Raw genomic sequence first — 14119 nt, 5'->3', positions numbered from 1 at the left:
GAGGGTCCCCAAGTGACAAGTCTGCAGCCCCATTCTCCCGACACATCACTGCAGCCCAGGAGATGGCAGGGGGGGCTACAGGCCCAAATCCAAGGTCCAGAGACAACAGTGGTGCGGTGGGGGGGGGGGGGGGGGGGGGGGGGAGCTGGGACCTACAGCTGGCAGGTGCGGGTGAGGGCAGAGCAGAGGAGGTCCGGCACCTGCCTGGTCTCCAGCTGCGACAGCTGCGGGGCTCGGAGCTCAGGGACCCTCTGAGTCCCTGGGCCACTCGGCTCCTGTGTCTCACGGTGGTGCTCAGTATTTCAAAGTTCTGGCGGGTGCCCCTCCCCGGATGAAACTGACAACCTCTGGGGGTGGTGGGAAATCTATCACATCAAGGGTCCTCCAAAGAGAAAGCACCGTCCCTGCAACCAGCATGATGGTCAATTAGCAGGAGAAGCCAATAAATCCAAGGGGCCAGCGGGTCACAGGAAAGCAAGGGCCTGGCTCCATCCACTGGGGGGACGTTTACATCGAGCGAGACAAACCTCAATGATCACGAGACAGTCAGCTCTTACCCAGTCACTTGTGCCACACACCCAGTATTTTCCTGTCACATCACCAGCAGTCAATTACACTGCGGTCGTGTGGCACAAATTACGGAGCCTGTCCACACCCCAGATCCCCCTTCCATGAGTTAAAGGGAAGAAGGACAGGGACTGGAGAGTCTCAGGCAGAACGAGAGCCACAGGGGAGACCCGTGAGTACATAAGCACCCAGAGACCGCTCTCACCCACCGCCCCACAAACATCCGCTCTGCAAACCAAGAGTTCGACCCTAAGACCACATGGAAGCAATTCAAAGCCTCGAACACCGCGGGAGCCCTCATGTTCAAGATGCTACAGGAAACACTTTATCCGTCAGCACACCACCACGAGGTGGGCACGGTCTGCACCCCGGGCATCGTGCTGCCTGCTGGGATCTCTGGGTGAGAACTCCAGCACAGGCTCAAACCCAGGAGAAGGGACCCACTTTTTATTTAGAGACAGCACAGCAGACTTTCCGACCTCCTCCATGGGATGGCGTGACAGGTGGGGCACCGATGGCACCAGACGCTGGCCAGGAGTCCTAAGAGGAGCCGCGTGCGAGTTGCGGGGGGGTGGGGGGGTGGTTTGGTGGCAGGCATCACCATGGCACGGCTGCAGGCTGCTGCTCCCGAGGAAATCCTGGGGCGCAGGCAGGGACAGGCAGGACTCTGGGCCCACAGGACACTGCTGGTCCGACATGGGAGAGAGCTGGGACGGCTCTCTGTGTTGAGTGCCAACCCAGGACAGGAAGAGCTGGAGGGGACACGGAGCTGGATGGAGCTCACCCAGCCTGTGGGGCGGGTGCGGCCGAGAGGGCCCTGGCTCTCACAGCGGGGACGGTACCCCACCGCTTTGGAGGATACTGTGAGGAGTCAATACGGTAACACAGGTAAAAACCCGAGGATGTAGCCTGGTCCACGGCAGCCACCGAACAGACGCCGGCCACCGTTAGCAACCGCGGAGGCCCCGCTCAGGTGTGTGACAGAGGCTGAAGCAGAGCCTGGGCACATACTCCAGTTAGACAGCAGGTGCGGGCACAGAGTCCTGGCCCGAGCCAGGGAGACGGGCACAGGGACGCGGCCCCACGCGGCACACTCAGCCTCGCTGGGCGAACACACGACCCCCGTATCCGACGTCACTGCCGCCACACGTGTGCCTTGCCGGTCGCCAGGCTCCCGTGTCTCCGGTGAAATATCGCTATCATTGCGAATGTTCACACCAACCATCCCGGGGCCTAATGAGGACGCGAGCGGGGGAGAGGAAGCTTGTTATTTTTCACTGTCGCACGCCGAAGGTTCCACGGCCGGGGCCGCGCTGTTGATTTATTCTCTGCTCTCCGACTGCTTACCTTGTAGCAGTAATAAAAATATTTTCACTTGGATGGTAATAAAGCCGAATCTAGTTTACTAGATGTAACTGAATTCTATCTTGAAAGAATAAGTCAATTTTAACCTTACAATGTAGTCAAGACAGCTTTCAGAGAAATTTCATTAAAATCACATTTACCCTAAATTAAAACACAGAGGACAGGGGAAACGTACAAGCAGATGAGGCCATGCCCACGAAGGGAGAGCTGTTCTCTGAGGACGCATTCTGGCATCTTCTTCCCTCGGGGCGGAAGTGTACAATTTAAAAAATACTGATGGCCACAGCCACCCTCGGTCTCCTGGGTTCGGCCTGTGTCGTCTCGCTAACGGGCTTCCCAGGGACCAGACGGAGGGGCCCGCGCAGGGAGCCAGTGCACACAGGGCCCTTGGCTGCCCCACGAGGTGAATGGGGCCAAGCGGAGCCCCCACATCACACTTGCCAGCACTCGAAGAAGCGTCAGCCCATCCGCTCCTAACCACGGCGAGGCAGTGAATACAGATGGCAGTGGGGACGGTGGCCACCGACGCCCAGCGCGGCTTCCAGCACACGGGCCTCCACGTCCGGGCGCGCTGAGGGCTCGTGGGGGACGAGCCGGAGCCAGGGCCCGAGACGGTCAGCCGCCAAGGGCACACACTTGCTAACCAGCGGTCAGGAGGACCCGGGGTGGTCAAGCATTCTTTCCCAGAAGCCCCAACGGGGCTCTCCCATCTTCCTGTTCTAACCCGCAGGCCTCTCACCGGCCTCCCACGCTGCTCGGGACCAGCATCTGCCCCTCGCCGGGGGACCAAAACTGTGGGACCTAATTTTCGTCCAACCCTGCAGCTGGAGGTCAGCCTGCCCCCCCCGGGGGTGTGCCCACCTGCCCACTCGGTGTGTGCCCGCATGCCACCCCCCCAAGACGTGTGTGCCTGCTCACCCCCGGGGATGCGCCCACTCACGTGCCCCAGCTTGCCTGCTCCTCTCCAAACACCAAAAACCACGCCCCGAACAAAGGGCTTCCGTGTGCCCACAGCAGGGACGGGCCACTCAGAGCGCCAGGGCTCGCCCTGCTCCCGCTCTCATGCAGGAAGCCCCCGGCAGGAGGACAGGCTGCCTTCTAGGCTCAGGCCTGCAGACTCGCGCCCCACCCCGGCCCATCCGGGCCCCCTCCTTGCTGCAGCTTCCGACCAGGTGAGGTGCCGAGACCCTCTGTGGGAGCAGACCAGTCAAATGGGCACAGGGTCTGCTTTACAGACCAGCCCCCATGCCAACCGGCCACAGGAGATCCAAGGAAAGGATGAGAAGACCCATCCTGGCTCAGGCCCCAGGCAGAGGCCCCAGGCAGGGTCCCCAGGCCAACACTGTGGGGGAGCCACTGCGGGAGTGACCAAGGCCCCTTTCACAAAGCCACACCCTGCTGGCCATTGGTCTCCGGTCCCTCTGGCTGGAATCTGAAGAGGAAGGGGCAGGGACCCTCTGCCTCTCCCTCATGCTCACACAACATGCCTGTCCTCTGACACTTGGCCACTGCCACCAGGAGCATGCAACCCCCATGCCACAGCACGAACACCTTGCAGAGAGCTCTGGACACACGGTCCACACCCCCCAAGAGTGCCCTGTGCACAGCAGGCTGGTGGTGGCACAGTGCTGGCACACTTCGGAATACTCAGTGACAGATCAAAACCTGAAGGCGCCCACAGGAGAAAATTCTGTAGGACCCAGGAGCTCAGGCCTGCCCTGGGCCTGGGCTGGTATGGCCTCTTCCCGGGACCGTCAGCAACACTTTCCAGGCTCCGGCCCAAGGGGGGGGGTCTCCTGCAGACTCCCCTCCATGACAGGCACGTGGGGTCACCGAGCACACGATTCACAAAGTGCTTCCCAGGCTGCACCCCACGATCTCCGGCTCCGGGCACTGGTCACCTGCCCTACTCTCGGCTCCCTGAAGTCCCGTCTGGCACTCGCTCCACACCGGCTACCCCCCTCCACGCAGCAAACTCCTTCCGTCTCCTGCGGCCGCTTTCTGTGTGCGTGGTGCTCAGAGGGAGTGCTAGGACCCTGGCTGCGGGGGACAGAAGCCGCAGGGGGAGAAGACGGTTTCAGGCAAAGGCCACGACGAGAGCCAGGAGCGGAGCGGAAGCTGGGACCACGTGCACTGACTGACGGAAAGCAAAGGGTCCGCCTGGGCCGGCCTGGAGCTGCCGGAGGAGGGGGGCTGGTTCATCCTGTGAAGGGTCTGGAAGCCGCGCCTGGACATCCAGCTGCTGTTCCCGGCAGAACATCGCGGCAGCAGGGACGAAGGGCAAATCCGGTTGAGCGACTCAAGGCGGAGAGGCCGGGCCTCCCCCGAGACCGCCTGTACTCGACTGACACGGGTCAACACGGCACGCGTCCTGCACAGCCCTGGGCCAGCGGATCTCAAAAGGTCACGTCCACAGTGACCGCACAGGAAAACCCCGGCACCCCAGGGCAGTGAGCCCCTGCGCGACGGTGGGCTCACTCACGGGGGCGGTCCAGGGCTCCTAGATCAGCCTGTCAGAGAATCACAATTCGGGGGTCAGAAACTGACCGAACCTAACGGAGGAGAACAACTGCGTGTGAAAACCGCCCAGCGGCCGGCGGCATCAGCACATCTGCAGCGTCAAGTCCAGCGAGCGCGGCGGCTTACGGCTCAGGGGACGATTCCTGGTGGAGGACAAAGCGGGCCCTGCTCTGACACGGCGGGCAACGGGGACGTGTGCTGAGCATCAGCAGGGCTCCAGAGAAACCCGGAAAGTACTGACACAGTAACCACGTCAGGAAGGAACCACACCTGGGGGAGACGTAGGTGTGTACGTGTGAGGGCGTGTGTGTGCGCGTACACGCACGTATCTTTAATTTCAGATAGCCCAGATAGCCTGTGTAAGGCAGGATTTCTCACCACCACCAGTGACCCCAGCCGCACAGGCAGCCCGGGGCTCGGGACCGGGTCTCGATCTGATGTGGCCCCGCGCTGAGCTCAGCTGGCATAGAGCTGCCCGGGGAGATACCGGCGGCCCAGTGAAATCTGAATTTCAGTGGGTGTCGTGCTTATGCTAAAAAAGGTATTATTTATGTGAAATTCAAATTTACCCGGGCGCTTACTTTCACGTGCTCAATCTGGCACTGCTGAGACCAGGTAGGAGGAAGGATTTATCTGTTTTTCACCAAAGGAAAGAAGGCATGGTCTGGATCAGAATGCCGAGAGCGGGGCCATTTCTGGTGGCTGGCTCTGGCCTTCCCGAGCAGCCTGGAGACAGGCCTAACGCCCAAGATGGAAATCTCTGGGCCGACATCTGCCGAAGATCTTGGCTCAGACTGGCTGAATGACGACCAGATTTCTCTCCTCCTTCTGGCCCACTGGGGTCTCTTGGGTTTATTGTCTCTGGAAACAATTTCAGAGCAGAGCCGAGCAGACCCAGGGCCCCGGGGACAGCAAGGAGTTCTGGGCCGTCAGGAGGGCGGATGACAGTCCCGGCTCTGTCCTAAGGCCAGCCCATCACCAGGAACGATCCCCTGGCTTCCCTTTCTGTGCCCATTTTGCGCCCCACGGGACACTAATCTATGAAGCAATTCTCTAGGATCTGATTTTAAGTCTTCTGAAAAAAACAAACACGGACATACCCAGAACCTGCTAATGCTGTGTATCTTGAAATATTCCTTTTGTAATAATGACATAGGCTCTCCCTTAGATTTTTAAACAAAAGATGTGGCAAGGATTTCATTTATATCATCTTATGACAGGGGCACCTGGGTGGCTCAGTCGGTTAAGCGGCCGACTTTGGCTCAGGTCATGATCTCACAGTTTGTGGTTCCAGCCTCTTGTCAGGCTCTGTGCTGACAGCTCGGAGCCTGCTTCGGATTCTGTGTCTCCCTCTCCCTCTCTCTCTCTCTCTCTGCTGCTTACCCGCTTGTGTTCTCTCACTCAGAAATGAATAAACATTAAAAACAACTTATATCATCTTACAACACAAAGATGCGTGACAACAAAGCCCGCGGTGCGGCTGCCCCCAGGTTTCGGCCACAGGGCTCTGAATGCAGCCTTTGGAAGGGCGCAGAGGCCGAACTTGGGGTTCACTGGAGATCGTGGGCTCTCGCAAGTTGCCATCAGAGGTAATGGACATAAGGACAATAAACGCACAAGGCACATCATCTGAATATGCCGCAAAAATGTGACATTTCTTTCAAATACACGTACATGCTAGGTGTGAGGTGGGGCAAAAATCCCCGAAGGTGCTTCGCGTGCTGAGATTCTCGCTGCACGAGTGTTAACCTCTGTTCGTTATTACAGCAGCAAATTTCTAAATAATTGGCGTGAACTTATGCTTTTACGTACAAACATCACGTGGTAAGCAGGGAACAGACACGCTGAGGGCACGTGCTCCTGCCCGTGGGCACGTCTGTGCTGGTGCACGCGCATCTCTGTCCACCATGGCACTGGGCTCTCCGCTTCCCTCTGCCCCTGACTTTTGTCACAGCACATGACTTGGTTCGGCCAACGAGACACAGCACAGCTGTAGGAACCACTTACTGCCGGAAGCGTTAAGCACCTGTGAGTCCTCCCCAGAATGCTTTTCCTTCCATCACGGGAACTGGGCGGAACACTCCTGATGGCAGCTGAGCCTCAGCCTGAGTGCCAGAGTGAAAACAACGCGGGACCTCCGGCCAAGCCACAAGGGATGCGCTCACTGTTTAGGCTGCTGAGATGTACAGGCTGTTTGTTCACAAGGTATCGGTGAGCCTGTCGTGACCGTAACGGTGACATTCGGCTTCCACCCAACCCGGATTTTTAGAGGCTTGGCCAATGTGCGTTCTCGATGCACCTCTGGAGCCAGGCCGTGCACTCGTACACCGTGTGTGAGAGTTCACATCTAATCGTCCCGGAGAAGCAGAGGGCACGGTGGTTCTTTTTCTCCTGAGGTGCCATAACCCTCTCCTTTGTCCAGAGACTTCTCGCACTGACCACCTGCCCCTCCCCACAGGCTGAGGTTGGACGATGATTTACCCACTTACAGGGGATCTGAGTTCTACTTCTGCTGCAAGAGTAGCTTGTGTGTGCTTTTATTTGCTGCGCGTGTTGATTTGCACGGTTTCTCAGAGGTAGCGCAAAACAGCGCAGGCAGGTGGCCTTCTGGAATTCCCCATTCACTCCTGACAGATATTCTGGCTGGATGAAGACTCTAGAGTTACATTCTTGAAGCACGTTGAGGCTATCTTCTCATATCTTTGTTGAGAAGTCAGTTTTCAAATAGCCGTTCTTAGAAAATAACTTTTCTCCAGATGCTTTACGACTTTGTCTTTAGTTTCATTAAACTTCATGAGGATGCAGTTTTCCCGTTAGTAATTCTCCTCTGGATCCACTGGTCTCTTAAGTCTGTGAACTGGTGCATTTCGGTACTTTTGGAAAATATCTCAACTTACCATCTCTTCAAAGTCTTACTCATTCTCTCTCTTCTCCCCCTGTGTCTCCAAACAAATGTACATCAGGCTTCCTGCCCACACCCTCTACATCTCCTGCCTTCTGTGATTTCCATATTCTTACCCTCCGGGTTTTATTATGGCTATTTCCTTCCAACCACCTTCCAGTTCACTAATGTTCTCTTTATCTGTTTCTAACCACTAAGCTTTTAATTTGATTATCACATTTGCAATTCCAGAAATCCTATTTGGTCATTTTTCAAGTCTCTCGGACAAAATTATACAGTTTCCTATTCCCCTGCAGACACTTTCAAGCTTTCAAGCTTACTTGATTTTATTTCTTTGTACAGAGTAAGGATAACGGTTTCATGGTATATGCCTAAGAATTACAAAAGCACAACCTTTTTTGTGGACCAGTTTCTGTTACCTGTTGTTTCTACTTGGACTTACTTAAGGAGTTTCGAATAGGTGATAAGCTTTGATTGGATGCACATCATATTATATGAAAGAATTCAGTTCTGGGACCTTGCTCCAGGAAAGAGTTTGCCTCGCTTCTCTTAGGCACTGTGAGTCCTCCATAGAGAAGTACCGTGATTGAGGTTCAAACAACCCTGGTCCTCCCAGGTGACGTGAACCAAGATTACGAGACTGTATGAGAACCGATTCCAATTTTCCCCTCGTGGCCCCTCTGCTTGGTCCCAGAACAGTTACAGGCATTTCTCATATTCTCTGTCCTGGGTAGCTAGGGTTTGGGTTGAACTCACTCACTGTAGGAGATATCAAAGGAACAACTCCAGCCGGGACTATTTTTCCAGATTAGCAGATGCCCCCAGAATAACAGCAGCCTTCAGTGCTGGGCTCATCTCTCCGGGCTCCAGAATTCTCTTAGAATGTAGCCAGCAAGTTTTGTCTTTTTGTTGGCAGTTCAATGCTTTTGAGAAACGTTTCCTTTATGTTCTTTCTCTCTTTCTTTCTTTCTTTCTTTCTTTCTGTCTTTCTTTCTTCTTTCTTTCTTTCTTTCTCTTTCCTTCCTTCTTTTCTTTCTTGTTTCCCCGTTTGTTTGCTAGCTTTAAAACAAATCCTCTCCAGTTTGTGCAGTGGGCAGCTTGGCTGAAATCGTCTGGCCCACCGCCACCGGGTGAATTTGAATTTTCCAGTTTTATCCGTGTAATTAACTTCACCTTCTTAATCAACCAGCCCATGTAGGTGTGCTCCTTCACCAAAGTGCCAAAAAGTTCTGAAATAAACACCGTCCTTTCCCCAAAATGCAGAAATGAGGCATTAGCTTTTTTTTTTTAAAGCAATTTTGCCTTCCTAACACATCCTGCCCTTCATAAAATCTTTACAGTCCCTGCAAAAGTTCCAAGTCCACAATTTCTCTCTCTAAGAGGTGAGCAATGAAACGGGGGGAGGGTGACCTTCACGCAGCTGAGGCTGGCAGGTTCTCCTCCCGAGCAGTTGTGAGGGTCCTGGTGCCCACCGGCCAGAGGGCCCGACCTCTGCCAACCATGTGCACTTCCTGCTTGGAAAGCCTGGGTATCTACAGGTCATCTGGGGATTTCAGGTTTCATCAGAGCAACAGTTGCAGATAGGCTACATGGTGTTACCTACTATGTAAACAAATCTTCTCTGTCATGAAGAACTGATCCTTTAAACAAAAAAACCGCTGGATCAAGTGCCCTCCTCGGAAATTATGCTGAAAAATGTGATTAACGAAAAAGCACACCTTTGGTTGGGATTCCTTTGGTCACCGTTGCTGCTCTTTCAAACAATCTTCCAGAAAATCTGCAACGGGCCTCTTTCTAAACCACAGCGACGGAGAAAAATCAATCCGAGTGTCTCCCCAAACTGCAGCACGGGAACAGATGAACACTAAATACAACCTTCCAACTTCCAGGAAAGCATAAAATACGCTTCCGAGGGACACAAGAAGAGAAGAAGCTGCTAAGGATGTGCAATTCACATCCACTGCAAATCCTGTTTCCAAGAACGTAAGGAGACTGGGGGCAGCCGGGAAGCTGCTGGTGGGGAAAACCCAGCCACCTCGCAGAGATCTCGTCACACGGTTAAGAGTGAGTGCAGTTACGGAAGCAGGAAACAGTATTTTGAACAGACAGGTTGGAAAGCAGCTAAATATACTGAATCAATAAAGTATCATTGGAAGAACCGTGAAAAACTTCATCGTATGGAAATCGGGTAATAACCATTAGATCCATCGTCGAAAATCAGATTCAACCAAGGAACAGAATGGAGTTTGTAACTTGTATGACCCCATTTTATAATGTCATCCAACAGTTCCCCAAACCGAGTGCCTTTCCGGGGGTGATGGCTGGAACGCCCACCACCCCATCACATCCTAAGCACAGTACGATCTCTCGACACATTCGGTGAAGTCACCTGCAAAGCTCACGTGAGGCTCTTCATGAAAGAGCCTTTCTCTTCTCTGTACCTCACCGCTGACCGGCTGGCGTCACAAATCCACGCCCGGTTCTGCTCGGTATCACTTCATTAATGCTCTGTTCGTTAATGTAACAAGCTGTCAGGAGAATATGCCCGGGATGGGCAGGCATTATCTCCCAACTTTCATTTCATTAAACTCTGCTGCTGCAGTATCACAGGCAGTTCCCCTATGATGTATAGGGGAAATTATTTAAAGAATGAACGTAAAAAGTATTTCAAAGCCCCCACTTAAATATGAAAACATAATCTAAAACGGCCGAGCACACACTGTAATTTTTCCATAATATTAAAGATGTTCCTTCCAGACTCGGTAATTAATTGGATTCCATGGAGAAATTATGCCAGCATCCTTGGTAGCAAAATGATGCACAAAGGCAGGGAACAGAGTGCCAAAGGACAGCCGTAAACAACCATGCTGTCGCCCAGATTATGACAATCATCGGGCTTAATAAGGAGTGAGATCTGCCCGCTTCTGGTACGCGCTCATTATTCCCTGCAAAGTGCCTGCGCTGAATTCTGATTACGTCGCCTTAATCATGGGAAGGGAGAGGCTCTGGCCCAGAAGAATGCCCAGCCCTGCCCTGGGGGAGCCGGGCCCCACGGGCTGAGTGAGGACAGCATCGCCCGGGCCGGGGGGCCAAGCCCGAGCCCCAAGCCTCGCGCCCACCTCCCCCCGCCCCCGCCCACCCCGCATGGCCCTCAGGGAGGTGGGTGCTCAGGAAGTGGGCTTACCGTCAATCCGGCTCACCAGCTCTTCCAACATTTTCACCTTCATTTGAATCCCAGGCTGGGCAAAGGTATAGTTGTCCTACGGGGAAAATAACAGCGGCTGTCATATGGGTAGAAAATAAAACACACGTTCCGAGGGGGAAAAGGCAGTGGAGCAAAGGTGAACACTTTCACAGCAGAACGAGTTCCCCAACTAGACTCACGTGTTACACACCAGACCGCGTCACAAGGCCAACACACAGCGCAATCCGGTTCGAGGTCGGGTCCAGCCCCTTCCTGACATCAGAGGGTGGGCACACCCATCTCAGGGGTATTCACTGGAGCATCTCTTTATGTAAATGTAGACGTTTACATTTAAAATGAACAAAGGGGGGGGGTGCGGGGAGGGGTGCGCCTGGGTGGCTCAGTCGGTTAAGCGGCCGACTTCGGCTCAGGTCATGATCTCGCGGTTTGTGGGTTCGAGCCCCGTGTCAGGCTCTGTGCTGACAGCTCAGAGCTTGAAGCCTGCTTCGGATTCTGTGTCTCCCCCCCTCTCTACCCCTCCCCTGCTCAAGCTCTGTCTTTCTGTCTGTCTCTCTCAAAAATAAGTAAACATTAAACACACAGTGAACAAACAGGCTCCCTGAGAAGTGCATGCTGGGTGCCGCTGCCTGGCTGGTGCACGGGCAGGAGGGACTCGGTGTCATCGCAGGAGCAGGTGCGGAACGGTGGCCGGGCTGGTACCGACGGTGCTGGCGTCATGCCCACGGTCCAAGGGCCAACGACACAGCCACTGCACGAGGAGAGTGTGAGCGCGAGACCATTCTTAGTGAAGCCGGGTGAAGAAGGTGAAGGCATCGAGTGGGACAAGTCCTCGGTCAGACGGACCTGGAAAGGGAGCCCTGTTCTACTACTCAGGAGCTGTGTGGCCTTGGCAAGCGACATCCCCTCTCGGGGCTCGTTTTGTCATCCATACCGTGAGAATAATGCTGCCTTCTAGGCCTTCCTGACCAGGAAACCAGGTCAGGGGAAAAGGCTGGCGGGTCCAAGGCACCAGAGGCGCGAGAAACAAGGACGGGGCCCCAGCCAGCCTCCGGTCACCCTCCGAAGAGCCACTGGGCTCCCACAGGCACAAGCGTTCACACGGGGACACACAGGCAAGGCAGAGACAACCCCAAAGAGGTCCATGTCCAGAGCCGGCCAAAGGGCACGGAGGTGTGGATCCACTGACCATGAGGAGTTATCCCACTGTGGTCATGGGGTCCTGACAAGTAGAAGGGGAGGAGGAGAGTTTGTGTGAGCACAAGAAAGACTCGACCCGCCATGGCAGCTCTGAAGATGAAGAAAGGGGCCGGAGCCAAGGGCGCCGGCTGGGAAAAGCCAAGGTTATGAGTTCTCCCTGGAGCCTCTGGGAAGGATGCGGCCCGGCCCACACCTTGGTTTAGCCCCAAGAGACACACATCAGAACCCTGGCCTCCAGAACCACGAGATAATAAATAACCTGTGTTGTTTTTAAGCCACTAAACCTGTGGTGATTTGTTACAGCAGCAACAGGAAATGGATACGGGAGGTTTGGACGATGTTTTTTACTGGGGCCCCAGGGACCCACTGAAATAAAAGGATGAAGGGCGCCTCGGGGCTCGGTTGGTTAAGCGTCTGACTCTTGATATGGGCTGAAGTCATGATCCCAGGGTCGTGAGTTCAAGCCCCACACTGGGCTCTGCACTGAGCGTGGAGCCTGCTTAGGACTCTCTTCCTCTCCCTCTGCCCCTCTCCCCTGCTCACGCTCTCTCTCTCTCTCTCTCTCTCTCTCTCTCTCTCTTTTAAAAAAAAAAAGTGCCTACAAGGCAGTGAGGGTTTTTTCCCCATGGACATGGAAAATGGACAGAGTCGGCCCTGATCGCTCACCGGGCGATGTCCCCCAAGTGGATTTCGAGTGACAGGCTCCAGGCTCCAAGCCGGGGCATCTCTGCGAGGGCAAGACCACGAAGAGTTGCGTGCACCGACCTAACCCAGAGCAACACCGAGGCACAAAACATGGGCGCTCCCGAGGGGGCCCCGAGGGGGCCCCTCGGGTGCCTGGCATGACCGTCTCCAAGATCTGGTGACAGGCCTGTGTGTCCTGCTAAACCCTGAGCTCTGGAGAAGTGAGGCCTGTCAGGGACTCCCGTTTAATGAGCAGGACTCCTGGGCCTGAAGGAGCCGTGCACGTCCCGACGCAGCAACACCCATTAAGGACAGAGCGTAACAGGGAAAAGAAATTTGGGGCTTGGACTTGAGCTTTTGCAAGGGGTAGCCTTCAAGACTTCATTTCTCCCTGGAAACTGGATAACAGAAGGAAATTTATATTCAAATTTGGAGCGCACTGCCTGGTTGGAAGTCTATAGGCTGTCATCCAACTGCCCAGCGGAACTTCTGATGAGCCGGGGCCAACAGCAGACCTGGGTATGGTTCAGGATGAGGAAGAAACTGCAGAGTGACTCTGACGCCTTGCGGATCATTTCGTTAACGCTCAGTTCTGGCAAATTCCAGAGTCATCAAGGGCACATTCCAACACCCTCCCCCAGGGGTCCCAGGAGAACAGTCGAAGGTGCAGGAGCTTCACTTCGAGCTGGCACGTCCTCACGGGCCGGGCCGTGGACTTCCTCCCCTCCTCCGGGGAATTCAGCCGCAGCCACTCCTGCACGGTCTCTATCCCCAGAACACTCGCTGCAAAGAGGCAACTTCTCAACTGCTAAGCCCGGCAGCCAAGCCCAGCAGAATAGACAGGCTGTGGGCTCAGCCCTCCTTCCACCGCTCAGAGCCAGCTAGTCCCCCAGGAAGGCTGCTCCCCAGGAAAGCTCTCCACTCGGCGCCCCAGGGTGGCTCTACCGCGTGGGCGGTCGGCTCCGACGGGGTGGGTAAGCCTGAGTAAGCCTGGGATTCAGTCGGCCAGTTTATTTGGCTCTCACACTGAGATAGGATTTCAAGATTCTCATTTAGAAGAAATAAAAGGTATTCCTCAGTCTCCATCTGCCACTATTTTGTTTTATTTCTCAATTTGTTCAAAACCCAGGTAGGGAAGATAGGTTTTCTTGGAAATCCAAACAACGTGAAAAGAAGAACGGCTGAGAGCCTTTAAAATTAAAAAAAAAAAAAAAAAAAAAAAAAATCTGTATTTTAAAAGGACCAGAAAAGACTGATGGGGCAGGGGCTTGGCATTCTGGATCTGAGTCACAGGCAGAGAAGACCGGCCTTCAGACAGGCTCTGACCCTGATGACAAGATGGAGCTCGGAGGGCAGCACCCAGCGAGGAGACCACATCGGTCAGCGGAGGGGGCCCAGGCTGTGGATGGCCCCACTCAGCAGCCAGGCAGCCTTTGAAGGCTTGTCCAGGTGTACGGGGAGAGGAATATTCTGCGACCCTAGTAACAGCCCCTCTGGGAGGCACGTGGCACTCATGCCCTCCCGGGGGGGTGCCCGCAGCCCAAGACCCCACAGGAAAAGAGCCTCTGATCAGACCCCGGGTTCTGCCTGCTCAAGGCCAGGACACCACCCCCAGCACCCGGTCCAAACACACACCTGCACACGCACTTTGTGCAGAACACATCTGCTAAGTGACGCGG

General features: G+C 54.9%; 1 protein-coding gene across 3 annotated transcripts in view; it reads right to left on the bottom strand.

The window, feature by feature from the left end:
- TBC1D22A (TBC1 domain family member 22A) overlaps window positions 1-14119 on the bottom strand; it is a 320419-nt gene that overhangs the window by 106727 nt on the left and 199573 nt on the right. For all 3 annotated transcript variants that reach the window (XM_078449286.2, XM_078449287.2, XM_078449288.2), the window contains one exon: window positions 10539-10614. In XM_078449286.2, the coding sequence (XP_078305412.2) occupies window positions 10539-10614 (76 nt within the window). The remainder of the gene's footprint in view (window positions 1-10538; window positions 10615-14119) is intronic.

Source organism: Panthera onca, chromosome B4 (assembly GCF_046562875.1).
Source record: "Panthera onca isolate mPanOnc1 chromosome B4, mPanOnc1 haplotype 2, whole genome shotgun sequence".
NCBI lineage: Eukaryota > Metazoa > Chordata > Mammalia > Carnivora > Felidae > Panthera > Panthera onca.
This window is presented reverse-complemented; position numbering and strand designations above follow the sequence as displayed.